This window comes from Mesoplodon bidens, assembly GCF_964165515.1.
Source record: "Mesoplodon bidens genome assembly, chromosome: 2".
Classification (NCBI taxonomy): Eukaryota; Metazoa; Chordata; class Mammalia; order Artiodactyla; family Ziphiidae; genus Mesoplodon; species Mesoplodon bidens.
The window spans coordinates 161,547,304-161,573,179 of NC_138177.1; the positions used below are offsets into that span (position 1 = coordinate 161,547,304).

Here is a 25,876-nt window from a genome sequence, read left to right on the forward strand (position 1 = left end):
ATCACATTTACTTTGATTAAAAAAGGACTAAACTTTATTGACAAACTGCTGCAGACATTTTGACATAAGTTTAAGCTACCTATTTAGGCAGACTTACACATGTAGCATTTAATCTTCCAAGAACAAAATGGGAGGACGGTACAAATCCAATTAGGACTTTAACTTATGTACAAAGTGGATTTTGATTCCTTTTTCATTCAGCTGCAGTGTCCCTTTTTATATCATGCTAGTGTTGAGACATACCTGACTAACTACCTTGGTAACAGTTCAATACTGACAACCGTCAACTTAAGAAAATCATCAGCTTTTGGCCCCAGTGTCCAAGTGAGCTTTTCATGGAGTGTAGAATCTCAGATGGACAAAATACTTTGCCTTTTTAAATACTGAAATGTTAATTATTAGTAGTATTACTGAAAGGTTGTTCGTGACTAAAAAGCTCTGCATCAAATTCAAGTGGCCAGCCCCTCTCCCCAAATCACCCTCTTCAAACCTACTTCCCACTAAGTATCTCTCAACACTGTATGTCTGGGGCTAGATTTCAAAACCCACATGATGAAAAAGTCAGTTTTACGAACCTAATTTTGTTGTTGTTGTTTTTAAATCAAATTAACGTTAAAAATTGCATCAACTATTTAATTCATGAGGATCTTTCATATTAAAATTTAACCTTAAGATTCAACCGCCATGTGCTTTTAAAGGAAACATTTTTAGAGACGTCTGAGCTCACTTTTACATGGTGGCACCTACTGCCGTTAACGTTTGTGATTTTAAATCTTAAACAGCCCTGAATTTTGAAATGTAGCCTAGTTTGGGATTCTGCAACTACAACTTTACGGGATGCCTCAAGTCAAAACTAAGAGAAAGTTAACAAGCCTTAACTTCAGAACCTTTAAGCAAGCAATGTCACTTTTGAAACTAACAGGTTTGTGGTGTTTTTTTTTTTACTCAACTTCTGTTTTATTAGAAAAGGTACATTTCTGTTTATATTTAAACAACAAAGAAAAAAAGCATCTACACACTTAAAAAATTAATTCAATATTCCTAAATCTATTTTAACTCATTTTAAAATACTACATACAGAAGCCAGAATGCAGAGTTAAGAATGGAGTAAGGTGGGGGAGAAGAAGGGGACCACGAAGAAAAACACTTAGACAATTACTTGTCTGTTGTGGGTAAAGCAACAGGAATCCTGGGAGATACAAGAAATCAGTAACAACTTTGCTCATAACTGATATTTTCCCCTCATGTTTGCTTTTAATAACGTCCATATGGGTGCTCTCTGTATGCTCCCTTCACCGGCCTAGCTGGAGGGGCCTTCAGCGATGGCCTGGTCCCATTCCAGTCATCTTGGCCTGTGGGGAAAAAGCAAGAACAGTTTATAACCCGTGTGCCAATGGCATTTCCGGATGGGCAGGCATAGGTCACCTGGTAAAGATCACCAAAAACACTGCTTTGCTTCCAATGTCTTGCCACCTCCTGGGTGGTCCTTACTTTTTTACTCTGCTTGGCCCTCCTGAGCAGCTTAGGCAATTTTCCAACTGTAGGACAGTTCTGAGTGGACAGACAGAGGAAACAGTTCGGGAAGGACATGGAGTGATGTCCAGGAAAGAAGCTGTCCATAGGCAACATAATCTATACTCCAGCCCCCAAACCTGAATAAACTCAACACCTTGCTTGGGACAATGAGGAAATCGACCTCAGTGGATCTGCAATGCTCTTTCCTGTTTCCAAAGCAATTTGGCACAGAGCCTCCAGTAAGGTGACAATTTCTGCAAGTCTTTCAGATTGGAAGCAGCAGGTAGCTCCCTTTCCATGCAACAGCAAGTCTAATTTCCCCGTGGAGAAATGTCCTCTGGCTCCCTGGGAAGAGCAAGCAATGGCCACGTTTCAAGAGCCCTCCACCAGCAGAGCTGGTCCACTGCTCTGGCAGTGGGAAGTACAATCAAATGTGTTAACAGCACTCATTAGGAGAATTCATTATCTCCTTTTTTGTGCCAGTAGTCCAGAGAAGCCAGACAACATGACTGACATCCTCAAATGGTTTTCCTTTGTGACAGGGAAAAGCCTATAGGAGAGATGATCACTTACTAGAGCTGATCTCTTATGAACACGAGCTGTGTTTATAAGCTTATTCTTCCCACTCACCCCCAGATGTTACCCAGGCCTGTTATTTCTCTAGCTGCTTGCATTCACAAACATCTGCTTCCATCCATATAGGTCTAAAACTCCATTATGGATGTTGCACAAAGCCCTATGCTATCTAGGCCTGTTTATACCTCTAGTAAAATAGATATGTCCATCACTTTCCAAGTGGCTTCTGGGTACCAACAAGACAGTTTATTTTTCTAACTCTGCTTATAAAGGCAGAAATCAGAACAGATTAACGGTGGTAACATCATACCAGGAGAACAAGGAGCAGCCTGCCTATTTCAGTGCAGTCTTTTCTCCAGCAAAACAGAAATGTAATTTAGTCAAACACATACAGAGGCCCCATTGTGCTGCCTCACCGACGAAGGGAAACACCCTGGAGCAATCATACCACCCTTCTAAATAGTGGCATATGAGCAGAGAGCAGTGCAGTGTTACGGATGGCAACTGTCCAGTACCATTTAGCTAGAACTGGTAAAAACTGTTTCCCTGGGCAAGCAGCTGACTGGTTACTACATACTGTGCTGAGGAGTTGAGGAGTCTGTCTGTGGGAACCCTAAGAGGCTCTCTCTTTTCAGTTAGGGGTAAGGGAGACTGTCAGCTAGTAACTTAAACAGTCAACTGCTGACCCCCTTGCCAAAGTCTCTGGACTCCCCTTGGGTGTGCTGGAAACACCTCACATTTAAAAGGCTGCTCTCTCTGCATCTACTGCCACATGGTACTCCCTCTGGGACCCATTAATACAGGGCCATAACTGGCTCTTGAGGATACTCTTGAGCAATGTGTTTTCAACCAAGCCTCAGGAAAGGCAGTTTGGTCCTGCTGCCATTCCAGCATCTATAGCTCTCTTAGGATTATAGGACTGAACTGAGATGTCTCCAAGACAGTAAGGAGCTTGGTGCCATGCTACCCTGAACTGGCTTCAGCCCCCAGTTTCTAATCTAATGGACACTGTTCCTGCCCCCAACCTGCTCTTGCCGTTTAGGTTTCTTTCAGCTAGCATTTCCTCTACACTGAGATTCTTTATGATGAGATCCAAAATTGTTTTTAAAAATGAGGTGGGGCAGAAGAATTGGATATGATTAAATTCTTATTATCCACCACCATGGCCTAGGTATCAGCAGCAAAGGCCCAGCAACATAACCCAGGCCTAGCCATCTCCCAGCCTAAAGTACAAAAAGAATCAACATCAGCTGAAAAGCCTGCTGCTCCAACCAGGCCAACCTAGACCTGAGCCCTAGTTTAGGACATCTGCTTAGCCGTCCAAGAGTAATAGCACACCTAACTCACTTCAGTAAGTCCTTTCTACCGCACACCACACAATTTAAGAGCAGGACTCCTACTGCCACATCTATCAACATGTTGGCCTTCTATTAGAGGTTTCTCCTTAGATGCATGACTGACCCCCAATAATCCAGTCACCCCCAATAATCAGTTCACCAGCATTCTCCAGGGCACTTACTTGCACATTTTGTCCCACCACAGAAATAAAGACATACCATATGCTTCATAAGAATCTTGAACCTCCCCATGTCCATAGTCATAATATTCTGAGTCCCTGAAAGCCAAAGACAGAGTGTTAGAGCTATATGGTAACCATGTTTCAGTTTTACCTTTCTCCCCAATACTATATATATATATAAAACGAAAAGATGCTCATTTTACCCCATCTCCAAACCACAAAGTATTTCCAAAGCATGTACACACTAGGTACTCATTTAAAAACTGTGACAACTATAGCAAAGAAAAATGAATAGCAACAATTTAAAGTGAAAAAGCTCAATCCAAAAGCTCAACTTTAACCACAGTGTACATACACATGTATTCACAGGGCTAACTGGAAGAGATTAAAGAAACATGAAAAGAACTGTTCTGTCCCCATTGTAGAATTATGAGAGACCTTTCCAATCACAGTTAAGATATATATATATACACATACACAAAAAATGTTTTTTAAAAAAAGAGCAGCAAAGAACCTGAGTTACAATAGTGGGATTCTAGTATCCTTTTAAACTTTTATGCAACTTTAATGTGGCTGTGACATTTTTTAATAATAAATCAAAATAATTTTCAGGCCTCTTCCCTTTGTTTCCATGTAGTCACAGCTCAGGAATTTTTCATCTGCTAACCCCAGATTCTACACTATAATTTAAGATTCACAGTTATCCAAATTTGCAGATCCAAGTGTGTGCCTTACAGATGTCAAAAGCAGAGGAGACACCCTCAAGAGAGGTGAGCCACCCTGCTCCTTAGATTTGTGCTGCCTAAATCTCTCAGTTCCTCCAACTCCCTCTTATCCATCCCGAGGACATGAAACAGCACTTCTACTGCCTGACTCACCCTTGGCTTTGGCTGTAATAGCCTTCGTAGCCTTCATAACTCTGTTCTGCATATGTATCATCATATCCCTAGAACAAATAAAATGAAATAGAAAGTCAGAATCACGGAAAGTAGGTAAGGTAATTATATCCCATAGGAGTATGGCGGGCTTCTGGATTAACAGAACATGGAATTTCCCTCCAAAATGTTAACACCTGTTGTGGAATAGTCAAAAAAGAAAGGATTAAAGAAAAAAAAAGAAACCATGTTTCTTTTGAACTTCAGCATTATCAGCAGTAGTAGTGTGAGTTCCTTTAGTAACACACTAAACATCAAGGGACAGCTTATTTCCTGTTTAATCTACATACATACAGTAAACCATGCTTAAAAATGGAAAACTCTTCTCATAGTTTAACATTCACTGCAAGAGAAGAGGGCAGATTCCAAATCTTACAGGCAGTCCCTGCCACCTACATCAAGGGCCCTGTCATTCAACCTTCTTTGGCAACCTGTTAGGTATTAGGAAATGGCATTGTCCGAATGTCTTACATATTCTTCATAAGTTTCTGGTGCAGGTGGTGGAGGCAAAGGTATTCTCTGGATGCCTGCTGTCCGTGCTCTTGGTGCTGGAGCACCCCTCACAGTAGGTGGGGGTGGCACTCCTCGAGTCACAGTGGCACCTCTGGTGATGGCTCCTCTCACTGGTGTACCACGCACTAAAGCCCCCCGAGGTGGTCCAACACCACGGCCCCTGCAAAAAAGAAAGTTTATTTTAAATGGAGATTTTTATAAATAGGCTACTTTCATGTTCAGATTTGTTTGCAAATTCTGGAGCTAGATAGGAGATTTTACAATGCCTTAAATAGACTATTATCAAAACACAGAGGAATGGAGAGTTCCCTGGTGGTCCAGTGGTTAGGACTTGGCGATTTCACTGCCGTGGCAAGGGTTCAATCCCTGGTCAGGGAACTAAGATCCCACAAGCCACTCAGCGCAGCCAAAACAAAACAACACAGAGGAATGTGTAGGTGGGTAAAGGACCCATATTAGAAGGCTCCCCAGGTCCCATGGTGAACCTGTTAATGTCTCATTAGTGGAGCGTCTGCCTTGGAGAGTCTGAACAGTCCATAAAGGTCAATCAGCAAAGGTAAAATTCTAAAGTCAAAGACCATTTAAAAATGCTAAAACTGTCCAAAAGTTTAAAAAGCTTTTTTTAAAAGCTTTAGTCCTGAAGTCCTAAAGCTTCAGGACTGCTGTACCTGACTATGGTCAAAGTGACCAAGATCTAGAACTCCACTCTTTTTTTTTTGGCTGTGCCATGCGGCTTGCAGGATCTCAGTTTCCCGACCAAGTATTGAACCTGGACCACAGCTGTGAAAGCGCCGAATCCTAACCACTAGACCACGAGGGAACTCCCTACAACTCCACTCCTGATGCAGCATACAAATCCTGAGACCCCTTCTAAGCTGGAGATAAGAGCACCAGTAAAACAGAGATGGTACCAGCAGTCAAATTTACATCCCATTTCTAGTTGTCTCCATTATTTATACCTGGGAACAGGTGGAGGAGGAGGTGCAGCTCCCCGGCCTCTCACCGGCACCCCACGTCCGCGAGAGGGCTCTGGTACTCCATTCAAGTAGGAGAGCTCTAGGAACTGCTCCTGGCAGATATCATCCATCATATCCTGTGGATAAAAGATAATGAGAAGGAGTGTTATTCTCTACCTTCTGCTGAGAAGTCATCTAGCCCATAGGAGCCTTGGATGCTAAGAACAACTTTGAAAGCCCAGATAAAGTCTCAGGTCATTCATTCTCTGAAGTCAAATGGCACTCTACCTGTCACCTCTTTGAGGAAAGTCTTGATGGTAGACCCCTCGTTATTCAGATGAAGTTCTTCATGATGTGGTCCCTGCCTAGCTCTCCAGATCACTTCCATCCTCTCTCCATGTATAACCTCCTTTCAAGCCATGCTGAACAACTTGCAGTTCAGAACATGGCATACTCTTACACATCCATTCTTGCAAATAGTTTCCTCTTTCTAGAATAATAAAAGCCACTACCATTAATTAAGTTCTATGGCTGGGTACCATACAATAAGCTTTACATAGAGTTTTCAGTTTAATCTTCAAATTAACCCTGAAGTAGGCAGACCTTCCCATTTTACATTTGGGAAAACAGATTCGGGAAGTATAAAGCAATCAGTCTAAGGACACAGAGCTAGTAAGTGGCAGATTCTACATGTAAATTCAGAATTACCTGTCTCCAAAATCTAGGTTTTGAATCATCAGACTATATTATTGCCTTTTTTTGTCCACCTGAGGGACTCTAACTCTTACAAGATTTAATCTAAAATATTACCTCACCTCTTCTGAAAAACTTTCTCTTGATGCCAACCCTTCACTCCCTCCTCTTTTCCCACAGCACCATGTAATTTTCTCTAAGCACTTACCACATCATTTTAGAATTGTTTTTATGTCTTTCTCACTAGGTTGTGAGCTCTTCAAGAGCCATTTTTGTAACTTCAGACCCAAGCATAGTATTAGGCACCTACCAGATACTTAACAAATGTTTGGGATGAACAAGGAACCTGAGGCTCAGAAAAGTGATATAATAACTTGTCCAAGATGATGCAGAAGATAAAGCTCCCAGTCCAGTGCTCTTCCTACTGTACCAGGTTCTAAGGGGAAAACGGAGGGCTCTGGTCATGGACGCAAAAACAGGCTCACTTTTTTTCTTCACAAGGGGGAAGAACTGAGCCAAATGCCATTTGCAAATCTTGTCACATATTTCCTGATGAGAAGCATTCAGTCTTAATACTTCATGCATTTTTATATACCCCAGGTGTATACAGCTTTTAGAAGATTCTAGTCACCAGAGATGCCCCCCGCCCCCAACTCTTCAACTCCTCCTACCGTACACATTTCTGCTGCTTGAGACTCACTGGAGAATCAAGTGACCAATGATGGGCCATTTGCTCATATTCCTCTCACTGCCACAGCAACACTGAGGAAACCCAGATCTCCCTGGCAGGCTTCTCTTTTGAAGATCCACTTACATGGAAGCCTTGTAAGCTTAGTCCTTTTGAGAAATATGCTGAGACTAATGATAAAGAGGAGATGGGCATTCCCCTGCAGTCCTTCAGAAAACGGATGGCTCAGGATGCTTCAACATATACCTCAAAGAGTAAAAAGCATATCCTCAAGGGAAAATTTACGAGCTCTGAGTTTTTCCTAGGATATTTTATTTATTTATTTATTTATTATTTATTTATTTTTAAATATATACATTTATTTATTTATTTATTTATGGCTGTGTTGGGTCTTCGTTGCTGCGTGCAGGCTTTCTCTAGTTGCAGCGAGCGGGGGCTATTCTTCATTGCGGTGCATGGGCTTCTCATTGCGGTGGCTTCTCTTGTTTTGGAGCACAGGCTCTAGGCACGTGGGCTTCAGTAGCTGTGGCACATGGGCTCAGTAGTTGTGGCTCGCAGGCTCTAGAGCACAGGCTCAGTAGTTGTGGCACACGGGCTTAGTGGGATAGCATGTGGGATCTTCCCGGACCAGGGCTTGACCCTGTGTCCCCTGCACTGGCAGGCAGATTCTTAACCACCGCACCACCAGGGAAGTCCTTTCCTAGGATATTTTAAATTGGCTGTTTCATGTTGAACACTCTAATGATGATGAGATACTTAGAAGCAAAGCAGCTGCTGAGACATTTAAGACAATGTTGGAATCCTTGGAGCTCAGCATTACAGGTACACGCGCCCTATTAATTTTTGCTCTACCAATTCTCACATGCTCTGATACAGTTCCAACTCCCTCATTTTACATATACAAGAAAACCAAGAACTATATATCACCTCCTCCTAGTGATGAAACTATGATGCTTACTCAATTCTAGCTGAATAGTACTCCAAATGCTTCTTAAGGTTCCAGATTCATACTTGGTTATTAAATATTCAACAGTAAGTAGTTTTCAGAGTAACTCTGAAAACTAACAGGTCTTGCCAAATGGCAAAAATTCATCATTTTCTACTTACTCAAAGAATGAAATCTCTGACCAGGTAATAATAAGCAAGACAGGTAACCTGGTCTGTCCCAATTCTTCCAAGGCCTTAGTTACATTATGAAAGGAGCTGTACACCAATCTGTTTAATATTATCAACAGTTAAGCCTACAACCATCATGGCTCTTTCAAATCAACTCTACTTGAGTAAACTCCTCCAGGAGAGAAAGCCCTGAATGCACTCAGGTCAATCCATTAACACTGGAGGCTAGAGGCTTCTTGCTGTTATCATCTAGACTCTCTAGAGTCTAGAATAAAACGCCCCTAAGTGCAGGGGATTATGACCACCTTAGTCATTTTCCTATCATAACCTTCTGGTTCCACTCTAGCACCAAAATACACAATTTAGTGAAGACCTTGTTAAATCTCTGTTAACCAGATGTTAAAATGCCAGACACACTGTGGCTCCAAAATATTGACAAAAGATACTGGTATACAACTAAAACCACATTAGACATGGAGTGGGAGAGTGGCCTTGGGGCACAGTGGTTTGAAAACCAGATACAATTAATGGACCACCTCAGAAAAATGAACATAAATGCAGAATTTGGTATATAATTTCAGGTTACGCACAGACCCTGGATAAGAAACCCTGCCTTAGCAGTAAGCACAAGATCCCAGTTTTCTCTTGCTCAAAAGATACAGGATATAGATTTCCTTACTGGTACTAGAAACTTCTTGACTTCCTCCATAGCATGGGCCATAAGAGCATAAGCCTCACACGGGGGTCCAAAAACTTCAATGAAGACATGCAGATCCATATTCAAGTGGGCATATTTGGGGTCTCCACCTTTGCGCAGCTCTTCCTCCTGTGGAAAGATGCACAAAAACATCGCATCACTTGGACTAGGGAGAAAATGACACCTTTACCTCTAGGCCAAAGAGACACCGAGAAATGACCCCAACACCTAAAAAAATAGAAAAGTGTAAGAAAAAAGCAAAACAAACTCTGGAGAATAGTAATTTACACAGTCTGCTAAACCTGCAATTAGTCTGCTGCTCCTCTGTTTTGAATCACTGGTGTATTCACTGGAGCTCTTATTAGAAGGTATACAAGAGACAAACTTATTTCCAGTTTCCATTCAGATAACAGCTGTTTGCCAAGCATTCATCCATTCACTCATTTATTGCCAAGCATTTGCTTTTAAATCCCAGGTAGAGCTCTTAATCACCAGCTCTTCTTATCTGCTTATATGGTCTGGCAAGTTCTAGGGAAGGAAAAAAGTCAGGACAGAGAGAAGAAAATCTCATGTAAATCTCATTAGCTAGAATAACATACTTCAGCCCTAACTGTATTCATCTAGTGAGAAATGAGAGTGGACAAAAGAGGGTCTGAGAAAACATGTTTGTCAATTAGGCTGCATAAAAGGAGGCCTGAAAGAGTAAGTTTTTAGGCTGTAGCAGGTATGTCTCATCTAAAAAGCTGACCCTAGAAGGCTAAGACTATTCTGTTTCGGTGGTAAGTTTCTCCACACTTACAAAGAGTATAAAGAGTAGGGGGCTATGGCATGGAAAAAAAAAAAAGCATTAGGTTCTGTTGTCAGGATTACTCATGGTTCCTTTTGTAATATCTTCTTTTAGAGGGCCTCACATTCCAGCTGGCTATAAAACAAACCAGACAACTAATCCTCAGACTCACCTGCACTCACAACACTAGTGCTCTCACTTTTCCACATTACTGAAAAGGGAATGTGCTGTTCACATTTTAGTGTCTTTAGTCTCAGTAAGTTTCAGTACCTCCAGCTCCCCTTCCAAGTTTTCATAGATAAGCTTACTAATGCCAAAGTTGCTACTGCTGTTTCCATTACTATGCAGTCAAAGTTAGAAAGAAAACAATTACCAGGGCACACCTAGGTTCTTCCAGCATTGCCAAAGAAGTGAATTAACTGGTCTATAATCTCTTACATCCAATGCAAATTTAAGGGAATCACATTCTGTACATATGCAAATGCTAATTTCCATAAGGAATCTATACTGGACTCTGGGCTACTGGAAGGCATTAGGGTGTCTTCTTGCCTCATTAATGTGAGCTTACCTTGGCCTTGTCTCTCATTGAGCCCTTTCCCAACACAGAAATCTTTGCACCAGTCTCTTCTTGCAGTCTTTTGATTGTATTCCCTTGTGGTCCAAGGATCTTCCCCACAAAATTGAACTGACAGAAAATAAAGACAGATTTCTAAACACATATGTTCCTATAAAATATTTCCACATGTATTATTTATCTTCAATAATCCTGTAAAATAGGTAGAGTATTACCGCTCCCATTTTACTGAAGGATATACTGAGGCTGTACGGATAAAGTGATTAGCCTACGGTTATACAACTAGAAAGTGGCAGTTCTTAGACTTGAATTTCCTGATGTAGTTTGGCACTCTTTCCATAGTACCACACTGCAACCCTTTGTACTTTTACATAAACATTTTAAAGCCAGTTACTTCAGAACAGAACAGACATATGGTACCCTTTGGTAGTACTGGTTTGATAAACTAAATATAACTAGTTGCTTTCCAAAAAAAAAAAAACTTTGAGAAAAAAATTCTTTCTTTTTTGATAATAAAAAGATGATTATATTTCCATCCTGGCTATAGCTATGCTATTAGTGACAGACTTGTATGTTTCAACTGCCAGATACGTATATGGGACAGAACCTTCACCTGCTTAAGTTTCTGACACATCACAATCTCTGTAAGTCTTCTGCTACAGCCCACGCTACAAGACATACTACATACTCTCATACGACAAAGACAACTCAAAGTGAGGCACTCTTTCCCTTACCTTGGGATACTGCTTGACAGGTATCAGAACCCTCTCCTTCAGCTTCATGTTCTTGTGAGAAAATAAATCCAAGTAATTCTCCTCATCGTCCTTTTTTGAATCCCCTTTCTGAATCTTCTCAATTTCTAAATAGGACAAACAGAATTTAATTTAGTTTTTTCTTTTAAATAAAGGCAAAATTCTGAGTCTGCTTAACTTAAAGCAATAACACAGTACTGTGTAACGAGAAAGTGCTAATTTCAAATGGAGACTGGGTGAAAGCACCATAGCTAGATGAAGCTGACTAGGAAACCCAAAGCCTGCTTCTAATAAGAGGAGTTTGTTCTTCCACTTCTAGTGGAAACCTCTACAGAGACATTCAAATGTTCTTAACACAAAATGGATTTAGCAGTGAATTGGGGAAAAGGGGATAAACGAACTAAAAAAATTAAAATCTGCATCAAGAAAAAAGTACAAAGTTATATCTTAATGAAAAGACAAAGTCAATAATTTAAACACACAACCGAGAGTCCCATTAAAATTCTGTAACAGTAGTGCTTTGGATAGTAGTAGTCCTTAAGAGTCTGAACGACCTGGTTTTTACTCTGCCACTCACCAGCTGTGTGAACTCTGAAACGTTTTTTAATTGCACTGAATTTTGGTTTCCTCATTGTAAAACGGAGGCAATATCTACCTCATGAGGTTACTATAAAGACAGAATAAAATAACATATGTAAACATGCTAATTAAAGCCCATTTCTTTCTTTCTTTTTTTCCTTTTGGCAGGTGGGATCTTAGTTCCCCAACCAGCAATCAAATCTGAGCCCCCTGCAGTGGAAGTGTGGAGTCTTAACCATGGGACCACCAGGAAAGTCCCAAAAGCCCAATTCTCAGGAAGTGTTTTAATATATACTCAACACTATCTAGCCCAAATTCACTCAGTGTCCTAAAGGAAAAAATGCACCAAGATAATTTCAATTCATGGGTTAAGACAGTTTCATCAGCTAGAACCTTAGCAACCAAAAAGATTTCCTATCATTAGGGAACTTCATTCACCCATCCATCCATTCATTCAGTGACTGCAAGTGTTTGAGTGCTTCCTATGGAGGCACATGAAGGGACAGATACAGGTATGATCACTAACCACTATGGAAGACTTACTAAGAGCCAGGCACCTTGTCCTGTAAAGTATATGAGAAACAACAGAACAAGTCAAACATGGTCCCAATCTCCACTATGTTTATATACTAGAGTTCCCAGTCTATGAAGTCAGCAATGAAGTATAGTTAAATGCTACACGACAGGAGTACTAACAGAGATGGGGGCCGAGTATGGAGGCAATGAAGAGCAGCACCTAAAAGGTTATATACTGTGGTCCACTGAGAACAACAACAACCAAAAAAATTATACTCCCTAAAATTAGTGGAACATTCTAACACAGAATGTTCTCCTTATATAACATTTCCACAGTGTTTCTTCTATAATTTTAAGGCAAGCCTTCTCAAACTTCATTGAATCACCTGGAGGGTTTGTTAAACTAGACTGCTGGGCTCCAATCCCAGTCTGGGATTGTGTTAGGAATCTGCATTTGTAACAAGTTAGCAGGTGATGCTGATATTGCTGCTCTAGGGATCACACTTTGAAAACCACCAGTTCTGTATAAAGACATACGACTTCAAACAGATACTGCAAATCTAAACCTTTAACAATTAAAAAAAAAAAAGACTGTTTAGACTAAGTCCAGCTGTAAAGTACATGGATGAAGGAAAGTTACTGAGCCTGACAGACTACACAGAGTTCAGAATTTCAAACTGAAGGCTTCTGTTTATTAAAAAGCCTAATTTCAGATGTTACACTCTTATAAGAACGGTAAATGACAGTGCTCTTTGCACTCCTATTTTTCATTGCCTGGAATAGAAAACAAATTTGACCTTACAATCAACAGACTAAATGCTTCCTTCATTCAACACCCTATTTGTTTACTGTTTCACTGGTAGTGTATCCTGACCCCACCCCTTCCCACTTACTGCTAATATTAACTTTTTGTAGTCTCTAGTTTTGAGCCTACCACCTCTGAACACACCTCTTGAGTTCTGGGCTGGGAAACTGGGTACTCAATCTTCCAAAGTCCACAGGAACAAAGATGCCACATTTCTAATCTGAAAACATCACTGAGGAGCTTCTAAATATGTGAAACAAATTACATACTTCATCTTATCTATGTCTCTCAGTGTGTCCTAATTGCTGCCATCTAGTTAGGCCTTTCAGCTGTACTTTATACCACTTTCCAGAAACTTTAATTGGTTAGAACAAGAAGATAAGACTCAAAGTCTGTTAATCTGTACTCCCATAGGAAGCAGGGATGCAAAAACTGAACCCAGTAGAAAGGTTTGTTTAATATCAATGTAATGTGCCCCGTGAATTTAAGACCTTTCTATAACATGGATGCTTCTGCTATATTTTGAACTAGGCAGATCTTAATTAGGATCCCCTTGTTCACTTACCTCACAATTTAAAAAATAATGTTAAAGCATTTTTAGAGAATTCAGAGAACAATGATTTAAGTAAAACAGAACTGAAAAGATAAAACAATCAGGGGGTTAGCCTAGAAAGCAAAAGAATAAGAAGCAACTTGAGCCTTCAAGAAGGGTGGTCTTCCATGTTTGGAAGGGGAAGGACCAAACATTTATTAAATGCCTACAATGTATCAAAGTCTATACAAATATTACCTCATTTATCCTAAAAAATAACTCAGTGAAGTAGTTGGTACTATCCCCATTTTATAACTGAGCAAACAAAATCAGAGAAGTTAAATCTCTAAGTCACAAAGCTGTTAAAGTAGTAAGAGAGTAAGGATTAAAACCCAGGCTTTCTCTAACTTCAAACCTCAGGCTTTTATTATTGCCTTTCAGTGAGGAGTTGTGGGGGGCACTTTAAGCAAAAAAGAGCTGATTCTGTAAAGTTTTGGGAAGTACTGCTTATACTCCCAGACACTGTCATGCAGCTAAAAGACAAGAGGTCTCTCTGTGTGTGCCTCAGATGTTCAGCTGCCTGATCTTTCTTTTCTTTTTCAATTCTCTTTTTTTCCTCCTTTTTTCTTTTTCAATTTCTCTTCTTGGCCTCACTTCTTGTGGAGGGTTAAGGAGCAGGCTGTAATGGGAAGAAAAAAAATCAAAGAGAAGCTTCCTAAAAATGCCTCACCCTCAGGCAAAAGTACTTTCTAGACAATCTTCTGAAATTGACTCCTTTAAAAGATCTTTGCTTGGGCCTCTGGAGACCCTGGATATCCCAAGAGTCAAAGAAAGAAAAGCTAAGGTGTAAACAGCACAAAGAGGTGACCCATTTGCTTGAAAGTCAGATGCTGACAATAATCATATCTTACCGAGTGCCTTTTATGTGTCAGGAATTTTGTATTTATTGTGTCCCTTCGTCTTTATAACCAGGATTATCCCCACTTAACTAGTGAAGAAATCTTGTCCAAGATCACAAAATTAGCGACAGAGCAGGTATTTAAACCTAGGTTATTCCTTACATCAGTCAGAGCAAATTCAACAAATCTCGTGGCTTTTCTTCTACTCTTTTACTATAACTTAATCTTTCCTTTTTTTGGTAGGTGTTATCACAACCAGACTGTTAGCTCCAAAGGATGAGAACTGTTTCTTAAATGTATGACTGAGAGGAAAGAACCTGAGTTTTGAAGCTAAAAAGAACTGGGTTTGACTCCCAGCTCTGCTACATGCTTGCTGTGTGACCTTGGGCAAGCCATTAAACCTCATTTAGTTTTCCTTCTTACTTTTAAAAAGGAGGATTTTTTTTTTAATGGAAGAAAGATTTAAGGAACACAAAACTGTTAATACAAGAGAAGTTTGAAAAAAATTATATACAGATTTTATCAACTGGACTACTTTAACTAAAAAAGGCTATCATGTACATTCCATTAACTGAACATGTGATAAGGAGCAAGACAGGCAAGATTTTCTGACTAAGGCATCCAGAGATAGTGCTTCTAGGAGGGCAAGATTCATAGGATATCTGCTCCAAAAGGTCAGGTGTCATGCCCTCCTCCAGACTATCAATGTATTTGGTTCATATATCTAACAACAGCACACTTTCCCCTGCTATGAACAATTTCTGGACCCTTGCCATTACTAAACTATCTGCCATTTATAGTACAGTGTCTAATAGACAACAGGCATCTATAAACATTTACCAGGGCTTCCCTGGTGGCACAGTGGTTGGGAGTCTGCCTGCCGATGCGGGGGGGGGCGCGGGTTCGTGCCCCGGTCCGGGAGGATCCCGCGTGCCGCGGAGCGGCTGGGCCCGTGAGCTGTGGCCGCTGGGCCTGCGCGTCCGGAGCCTGTGCTCCACCGCCGGAGAGGCCATAGCAGTGGGAGGCCCACGTACCGCAAAAAAACCCGAAAAACCATTTACCAAATTAAAGAAATGTACCATTAACACCCCAACTTCCCTTAACGACTCATATAACTTCATCATTCCCAAATTTATAGTTCTTTGCCCTGTATCTTTTCTGTTGGTAAATCCTTTCAGAATCACAAATCCAGTAAGTTCATTAATTTTGTATCAAACCACTCCATTCTTTTCATTTTTCAAATTATTTATTATTTAAAGCAAGAGCACCGAGCTATAGGTTCTTAATCTGGTTTGGGGTCATGAGCCCCTACAGACTAGCTCCCCAGAAAAAAGATACCAACACAGTATTTCACATACAGTGTTGACTAAGGGTGGGTACTGGCTCAAAAAAATCCCTCAAAGCCTGAGTTAAGAGCACTCTAAGGGGCTCAATTCCCACATTCCAGGATAGCGGCAAACTATTATGGCATATTGACCAGAGTCTCCCAAATCTCTTTCTTCGGGTACAACTTAAGAGTTTAAGGCTTTTTTTTCCTCTTAAAAACAAAACAACAAACCACTTTATTTTGAGATAATTGTAGATTTATGTGCAGTTGTCAGAAATATGAGATCTCGTATATCCTTCACCCACTATTCTCCATAACATTTTGCATATCTATAATATCATAACCAGAAAATTCACTTTAATACAATCTTACTGACTTTACTCAGACCTCACCAGTTTTGCATGTACTTATGTGTGTGTGTGTGTTTGCTTAGTTCTATGCAATTTAATCATGTGACCACCACCACAGTCTCAGTACAGAACAGTTCCACCAAAGATCCCTCATGCTACCCTTTTATAGCCACAGTCACCTCCTTTCCTCTCTCCCCAACATTGGCAACCACTAATGTTCTCCATCTCTATTATTTTATCTTTTCAAGAATGTTAAACTAATGGAATTGTACAGTGTGTAACCTTTTGAGATTGGGTTTTTCACTCAGTATAATTCTCTTGAGGGAATTCCCTGGAGGTCCAGTGGTTAGGACCTGACACTTTCACTGCCAGGGCCCAGGTTCAATCCCTGGTCAGGGAACTAAGATCCTGAAAGCCGTGTGGCCTGACCAAAAAAAAAAAAAAAAAATCTCTTGAGATCCATCCAAGTTGTTGCTTTATCAACAGTTCATTTCTTTTTCTTGTTGAGGAGTATTCCATGGTATAGATGTACCACAGCTAAACTATTCATCAATTGGAGACATATGGGTTATTTCCAGTGTTTTGGCTATTATGAATAAGGCTGCTATGAACATTCACGTACAGGTTTCATATGAACATAAGTTTTAATTTTTCTGGGATAAATGCCCAAGAGTACAACTGCTGAGTCCTATGGTAAACACGTTTAGTTTTGTTAAAAACTGCTTTATCACAGACCTATGCATGCTAACAATATTGTACTTAATTTTGCTAGTATTATGTTCCATAAAAACAGTATTGTAGGGCTTCCCTGGTGGCACAGTGGTTAAGAATCCGCCTGCCAATGCAGGGGACACAGGTTCAAGCCCTGGTCCAGGAAGATCCCACATGCCGCGGAGCAACTAAGCCCGTGTGCCACAACTACTGAGCCTGCGCTGTAGAGCCCACGTGCCACAACTACTGAAGCCCGCAAGCCACAACTACTGAGCCTGCATGCCTAGAGCCCATGTTCTGCAACAAGAGAAGCCACCACAATGAGAAGCCTGTGCACTGCAATTAAGAGGGGCCCCCGCTCGCCACAACTAGAGAAAGCCCACGTGCAGCCTCAAAGACCCAACACAGCCAAAAATAAATAAAATAAACTAAAAACAAAACAAAACAGTATTGTACCATAGGTATGTAGCCTTATGGGATTGACCTTTTCACCTAACATTAGATTTCCAAGATTTCTCCATGTTGTGGCATTCAGCTATAGTTTTCATTTTCACTGCTGTATTAAGTATTTCATTTTGAAAATCTCACAGTATCCAATCAATGGTGAAACGAGGTGCACTATTTTATGAGTGAGACATTCACGGGCAAAAGTTTCTTTGAGTATATTCCTAGGAATAACCTTGCTCAATTTAAAGCATTTGAATGTTCAGCTTTCAAAGGAAATGCCAAACTGTTATCCATAGTGGTTGTACCAATTCACACTTCTACCAGCACTGTTCCTTCTAATCCACATCCCCTCAAGCACTAAGTCTTGTTTGACTTCATTTCTTTCAATGTAGCAGGTTTTCATTATTTTCCTGTCTCCAAAAAATTTTTTTCTCATTTATCTTCATATACTCTTTTAGCTACTTAAAAAATTTTATTGAAGTATAGTACATTTACAAAGTTGTGTTTGATTTCTGCTGTATAGCAAAGTGACTCACTTATACACATATATATTCTTTTTCATATTCTTTTCCATTATGGCTTATCACAGGATATTGAATACAGTTCCCAGTGCTATACAGTACAACCCCTTGTTGTTTCTCTCTTTTAACTACTTTATATTCAATATGTCAAGTTGAAAAAAATAAATCCAGTTTGGAATTAGTCTGAAAAATGCAAAAAAAATGTTAATTTAAAAGTTGTCATCTTTATAAGACTAGTTCCTCCTCCCACCAGGACATGGCATATTTCTTTTTATTCACATCTTCGTTTACCACTTTCAATAAAATTTTAAGTCAACAATATGTGATTGCAATATTCCTTATCTGTAATATTGAGATAAAAATTCTTCCTGCCTCATAGAATGGCCATGAAGATGGAATTAATGAGTACCACAGGTCATGGCGCATGTTATATGCTCTACAAAGGTTACATATTGTTATTGTTTGTTATGGATATTCACATACATTTTGAACTGATTTTTATTGCCTATCCCAAAGTTTCTGCTATTCTAAAAAATGAGATCATTTTGTCAATTCTTTTCTAATTGGCTACTGCTTCTATATCAGAAAGCTACTGATTTATACATCTTTACCTTGTAATCAGCCACATCACTCACCATTTTCCTAGGTAAACAACCATGAAGTTGTTGCAAATAATGATAAATTCTGCCTCTTTCTTTCCTAATATTTATATACTTACACCTACACAGTCATCCCTTGGCGCCCCAGGACCAAACTCCCATACCAAAATCCGAGGATGTTCAAGTCCCTTATAAAAAATGACATAGTACTTGCATATAACCTACGCACATCCTCTTGTATACTTTAAATCATCTCTAGATTACTTATAATGTCTAATACAATGTAAATGCTATGTAAAGAGTTGTAAATACAATGTAAACCAGTGCAAAGCCAATTCAAGTTTTGCTTTCAGGACATTTTGGAATCCCTCCCACCCCTGAGTATTTCTGATTCATTGTTGGTTGAATCCACATATGTGGAGAACCCGTGGATATGAAGAGCCATACTTGGTCTATAGTTCCTTTGCAATTCCACTTTCTGGTTTTAATAGGTCTTGCTAGCTCTGTAGAATGAAATGGGGACATCTAGGTGTATTTCCATAGTATACTGTAAATAAAATAATGTACTATTTTGAAATTTCAATAGATTTTTGTCTGGAAATATTCTGCACTGATGGTTTTTTTTTTGGCTGCTCCGCCGTGTGTGGGATCTTAGCCTTGACCAGGGATCGAACCCATGCCCCTTGCAGTGGAAACGTGGAGTCTTAACCACTGGACTGCCAGGGAAGTCCCTGCACTGAATGCTTTTGCAAGATGAATTTCTGCATATCTTTTCAAGATCATCTGGGGATTGTTAATCTACTGAAAATGCTTACTTATTCCTGAGTCATTTACACTAACTTGTATTTTCCTAGTTATAAAAAGTAGAAAAAGAACACTGATATACATAAAAACATCGTATGTTTATCATGTAAATATTTAACACAAATAATATGATAAATTATTTTTGTTTCAGAAAACAAGCATGGGTACCCTGAGAGTCTTTGTATGTCTGCAAACACATTTAATTGTCATCGTGGTTGAAGATCAATTTGGCTAAGATAGAAACCTATATTCAAAATCTAAATCCCTCAGAATTGCGTTATTTTTCCATCATGCAGTGAGGATGAATATTCATTTATCAAATATTTAGTAAGAGGCCACTCTGTGCAGCACTCTTAAAGGAACAGAAGATACAGCCATGAACAAAGCAGACAAAAGATCCCTGCCCTGGTAGAGCTGACATTCTAGTCATAAAGAAGGGGCAGCCAACAAGCAAACACATTAACTACAACATATGGTGCATCAGATGCTGCTAAGTGCAAAATAATCTAAAGCTAAGAAAAGGTACAGGGAGGGCTATGTGGCTGGTAAAGAAGAGTGGTCTGGGTCTTGTAGCACCTCTTGGGAAACAGGCAGAGTTGCCTGGAGGAGTCACAGTCCTAGGTGCTAGGCTCTGCTCTCTGGGTTTCCTCCTCCTTCGTCTTGCCTTGTGATCTTCATTGCCCTGTTGGCCAGGACTTTGATGTGTTCAGAAAATCTGATGAAACAGATTTTCTTTTAATATTTTAGCACAAAATTTATTTTTATTTTTTTTTAGTACAATTTGTTGCAGGTACTATAGTGGGGGGTGGGGGGGGCAAAGAGGGTTAGGTGTGAGGATCCAGGCTCGGACTGACTTCAAATCCTCCATACGCTGCTTACTAATTTTGTTACCTTAGGCAAATGATTTAATCTGTTTGCCTTGTTTTCCTCATGTGTAGAAGTAAAAATAATAAGAGTAACTTCCTCATAGTATTGTTATGAAGACTAAACATTTGATGTAAAGTGCTCAGGCCAGTGTCCAGCAACCAGTATAGTGTTAGCTGTATTTTTCTTACCTGTATCCTTATCAGAGCTTAAATACTACTATTCCGTCTTCTCAATCTCACTTTCTCACAATTGGTTGACTTTACTACAACCACTTTTCCAGATCATTCAAAAATACCTTAAAATAAATCAACTGTATCTCAATTTAAAAAAATATCTTCAAAGCCAGGTCCAACATATATCAAGACTTATCCATGCTAAGAAATATTCACATATCCCAAGCTAGTTTTCTCAATGAGCCAGCATTACCTCAATCCCATTTCTCCAATTAAAATTCAATTTGGTTAAAGGAAAAAGACACCAAAGAAGCCCAAGTTTAGAAGATGTGGCACATATATACAATGGAATATTACTCAGCCATAAAAAAGAAATGAAATTGAATTATATGTAGTGAGGTGGATGGACCTAGAATCTATCATACAGAGTCAAGTAAGTCAGAAAAACAAATACTGTATGCTATCACATATACATGGAATCTAAAAAATTGGTCCTGAAGAACCTAGGGGCAGGACAGGAATAAAGACGCAGATGTAGACAGTGGACTTAAGGACACAGGGAGGGGGAAGGGTAAGCTGGGACAACATGAGAGGGTGGCACTGACATATATACACTAACAAATGTAAAACAGATAGCTAGTGGGAAGCAGCCGAATAGCACAGGGAGATCAGCCCGGTGCTTTTTGACCACCTGGAGGGGTGGGATAGGGAGGGTGGGAGGGAAACGCAAGAGGGAGGGGACATGGGGATATAGGTATATGTACAGCTGATTCACTTTGTTATACAACAACTAACACAACAATGTAAAGCAATTATACTCCAATAAAGATGTTAAAAATAATAATAAAATAAAAGGTGTGAAGAGTGGGGGGAAAAAAAGCACCCAAGTTTAAAAAATGAAAGAAGGGTGAAAATCAGAAGTAACTTTTAAGGATCAATAGTTTTTGATGGCTATCCTAAGAAACCATCTTTTATTAAAAGACGAGCACCATACTGGACATTTGATGTGCTCAGAAAGGCAAAAAAAAAAGCTTGCATTTTCATACCTTACTCAGTACCACGAATTTACAACTAGGAGAAAACTGGTGACACGTTATTATCTAATGATTACAGGTCAAAGGGAACTGTGCTGGTGCTTTTTACACAACACTTAATCCTCACAACTCACCATCCCACTTTACAGATGAGGTTACTGAGGTTCAGAAAGTTTCCCGAGAGTAGGTGACTAGTCAAGAGTTAGAATTTCAAACCCAAGCCAACACCTTAAACTTCTAAAGTTTGTTATTTTATTCTCATTTAATATGAACTGATTAAAGACAGGAGGAAAAATAAGACCCAGTCAACCTATACCATTTAGTCTGACGTTCCTGAATCTGCATGTACTTGCTTTCAAACACCTGGTGCTTGCTATATGCAAGACAATATGAAAAATATAAAGATTTAAAAGCATTCCTTGCCCTCAAAGAGCTTGCCAGAAGAACACAATGAACAGAAATGTTTCAAACAATCTGACTGTGTTATAGAACAGCAAAGCAGAGTTGAAAATGTAAGCAGTTTATCTAAATGTTCTTATTCTTGACCACCTCAGGCTTTGTTGACTGTGTTTAAAAGTAACGACCTCTAACCAACGGTGGGAGACAGAGAACAAAGGGAGGGAAATTATATTTTCATAACGGACGTGTCCATTATATCAACCCTGCCAAAGAGTCCAACTACTCATTCAGTGTTGGAATGCTGTGAATTTTTATTTGCTTAATAAAATTTAGGTATCATAAGGTACACTTATTAAAACGTTTTAACTAGAAGAGAGAGCAAAACAGACGGCTTTAGGGAGAAATCAAGGCGACTAGGTGATGGCCAGTTTTGAGCAAAAAAGGAGCGCTAGCCTACACACAGAGAACAAAGGCTACTATTCCTAATCTATTTCAGGACTGAAGCAAAAAGTGGGGGGGAGACCATGCAACTTCTTTCAATTTTTTCTCATCTTACTGGGAATGTCATGCAAACCATCCTTAATCTCCCTGTATCACCCCCTTTCTCTGTCTCTAGGTTTGTTTTTCCCTTCTCCAATGACGAGCACGCGTTGTAAAATAAAGGGATCCAACCGTCTGGCTCTACAGCAATGACCATCTTATCGGCCGAAGTCGGCAATCTGATTCGGAAAACCTCAAGCTCCGATTCCCACAGGTTGCTCCTGCCTCCGAGCAACTCAAGCTCCAGTTACCGCTAAGTCCGACCCGGCCCCGCCGGCCGCGGCGCGCTGGACAGGGCACCCCAGCCTCACCCCATCTCACCTCGGCCCTCCCTCCCTCCCGGCTCAGGCTGCCTTCACCTCCTACACCCTCAGTTGAGGCGCCGACCGCCACCCGCGATCAAAAAGCTTCCCCTTTCGGGGAAGCGGGAGGTGAAGGTTCATTTCTGGAAGAATCTGAGCACTCGGAGCGCGGGGCAGCTGCAAGAGGTGGGAGGGGGAAGGGTCAGCAAGGGGGCAGGGAGCGCGGCACTATCCATCAAAATCTTTGCGCTAAGAGATCGCCAAGTCCCTTTCGGGCCTCCACTGCAGCCTAGAAATTCTCCCTCACACCCTGAGCCGGGATGGGAGTTGTAGAATCTGGGGTCCCGAAGACGAGGACGAGAGAAGGGGAGCCCACGACTGCCTGGGTCCCCAGGGGGCGGTAAGGGAGAGGAACAAAGCCGCTACCACCCATGCCCCCGGGTGGCCGGGCGACCCACAGGGACCCCGGAGGCCCCCTTACCTGCCGTCAGCAGCTGCATGGCATGAGTGAAGGACGGGTCGAGTGAGTCCTTCTCGGCCATGAGTTCGGGCAGGTACTTGTTCTCCGGCTCCATCTTGACCGAGGCAGTGGCTGAGGGGGGCAGCAGCGGGGTCGGCGCTGGACCGCCCACAGTCGCGTCGGGACCCGTGGCCGAGGGCGGCAGCAGCGGCGGCGGCTGCGTGGCGGGCGAGGCCCGGGCGCCCCCCCGGGACCCCCCTCCGCCTCCCCGCGACCGGTGAGGCAGCGGCGGCTGCCGAGACGGCGCCTGACGCACCGAGGGGTGGGCACCTGAGGGGTCCATGGAGCCGCTGCGGCCCGAGGACCGGCTCATGCGCGCGGCGGGGTCGTCCCGGCGCTGCATTGTGGAGGATGTGCGATCGAGGGATCGAGGAAGCGACGCGGCAGCGGCAGAGGCCCGAGCGACGGTTGGCGAAGGTGGGAGAGCGGGAGCGACAGCGACCGAAGCCGACCCGAGCGACCCAACGAAAGAGAGCACCGGAAATGAGGCGGCGCGCGTGCGCAGCCAGTACCGGCACCGCCCTTGGGTTTCTCCGCGGAGAACAAAGTCCCCGGTCGGGCCACGGCGCCTGCGCACCGCCGCAGAGCCCGAAGAAGTCGCCTCCCCGCTCCCCTTTTTCCTCCGAGCCCGCCAGGCCGCAGCCTTGTGCGCGTGCGCGGGTGTCCGCGGGCTCGGTTAGTTTCTTTTCCTCGTGACTCGCGCTAGAGGGACACGTGTCTCCTCCCACTTCTGGCCGAGAGCGCGGAGGGGGCGGGGGCTGTGGAATGTCTTTGTCTGCGCGCGGGCCCGCGGCTTGTGGGGCGGGAGACCTGATGCTCGCGGAGCCACGCCTCCTCCAACGGCTGAGCTGTGGAGCTCAATGGGGTGGGGGTGGGGGAGGGGGGAGGGGAGAGGGGTCACTGAAGTATGGAAATGAAAGGAGACCCGCCTGGGGGACCCGGGAGGGGAAGGAGAGAGAATTGGGGCTGTCTGGGCAGAGAGAGAGGAGGGAGAGAGCGTGAAGAAGGGACGACTAAGGGAGAGTCTCAGAGTTGAGAGGTGGAGAAGGGAAGCTTAGAGGGGGACATTGAGGAAGGACGGGTCAATGGAAAGGCTGAAGGCTATTGGAGGAGTTAAACTAAGAGGGAGGGTTCACATCGGAGACCTGATATCTAGCCAGAAAAAGGGCCCCAGACCAAAAAGCAGGGAATCCAAGAAGTACGTATCCCGTGGTTTCAAATATAGTATGTTCTTAAACGTTAGCTGTTGTTGATCAGAGAAGTCGTCTTAAAAGGCAAAGCATTTTGGCTCTCTACATATAGTACTGCTTTCTGCAGACGTGTTTCTTCCACAAAAACATGGGGTAGAGGCCAGCTGCGTAATCATTAGGGTGGCGCCTTCTACGAATGTGAGTGCTAATCCTCCTGCCCTTCACGATGAATAAATCATTCCACACTTGCTCAAAGAGAGAGACCATTACCACTGCTCTCAAGGCCAAGGTATTAAAGTGGACAGTCTCCCACAGCGTTCTCCTCATCCTGGGGTGCTATATGCAAACGAAAGCTAGGTCTTTACTTTCCCATAAACTCTCAAACACCTGGTACCTTCTCTAACCCTTTCCTTCCCTCCACAGATTTTTGCTTCCCCCATTGAAAGCACTCGCTCCCATCCCTTCTCCTGGATCAGTTCCCCTAATAAGCCCACATTTTTCAAAAGCATTTGTGGAAATTGTCTTCTGGGTGCCTGGAAACTGCTGATATTTAGATCTGAAACTTAGACGCCTTCAGCTAGGGAACATTAGGGCCTGGCTACCTTCTTTGGGGTAGGGAGACAAATCACCAGCAGAAATGAGAACACGAATCTCTCCGTAAATTATCACATATATGTTATACATATTTATCTCCAGTGTCTAGGGCAGTACTTTACTTTGAGATCACATAGGTAGTTTATAGTCAGGTAGGAGGGGGAAAAAAAGAATGGTTTTGAATAATTGTAATGAAGAATGTAAAGTGACAGGTGCCCAAAGATAAATTAGGTGGGATTGGAGTTCAAAGTGGAAGATAGATTTCGGCCAGGAGAGAATGAGTTCCAGGCAAAGGGAAGTGTGAATAAATGAGCAGAGATGAGAATGTCACAGATAGTTTAAGAAATGGGAGTAATCCAGTTGCAGACTGTGAAGAAATAGGTGAGTTGAGAGAGCAAATGCCTGGAGGAGGGGAAAGGGGATGAGGAGGATTTATAGCTCCCTTGCAACACATTTCTGCTGCTGTCCTTGAAACTCCTGCTTGGGTGGTGGTGTTACAAATGGCTGAAGTGTCCTTGCTCTGTAATGAGATGCCTAGATGTAGGTACCTTGAGCGGAGGCTAATAAAACTTTGATAAAGAAGTGTCTGAAAAGGCACTGGGTAGTGGTATCTGTGGGTTTCTAGACTAGACTCAACATTCTTTCCAGGAGGCTGCCAAACCTTTACGTACTTTGTTTAAAGGTGGGGTTGAGGCGAAGTTTGAGCTCTTCTTCCTAGTGAGACACACAAAAGGTAATCACTGAGGTGATGGGTTGTGAGGCTACAGTGTAGTTACCAAGTAGGTGAAGCAACAGCCTTCTGTTTGGGGGAAGGGGGCCTTCCCTGGGGTCAGGGAAGAGTAATTC

General features: G+C 41.9%; 1 protein-coding gene and 1 pseudogene across 2 annotated transcripts in view; one reads left to right on the top strand and one right to left on the bottom strand.

Moving 5' to 3' along the window:
• Positions 1-6: 6 nt before the first annotated feature.
• Positions 7-23,738, bottom strand: KHDRBS1 (KH RNA binding domain containing, signal transduction associated 1). Its single transcript, XM_081224422.1, has 9 exons — positions 23,208-23,738; positions 11,304-11,428; positions 10,564-10,680; positions 9,191-9,337; positions 6,018-6,151; positions 5,017-5,218; positions 4,489-4,556; positions 3,648-3,706; positions 7-1,352 (listed from the first exon to the last, which is right to left on the bottom strand). Exons 1-9 carry the CDS (start codon positions 23,587-23,589, stop codon positions 1,255-1,257), a joined length of 1,332 nt encoding a protein of 443 aa, XP_081080548.1. The 5' UTR covers positions 23,590-23,738; the 3' UTR covers positions 7-1,254.
• The window catches only part of LOC308605436 (methylosome protein WDR77-like), a 524,245-nt pseudogene continuing 521,966 nt past the window's right edge, over positions 23,598-25,876 (top strand). The window contains exon 1 of the transcript in view: positions 23,598-23,921. The product of the transcript in view is annotated as a methylosome protein WDR77-like (transcript). The remainder of the gene's footprint in view (positions 23,922-25,876) is intronic.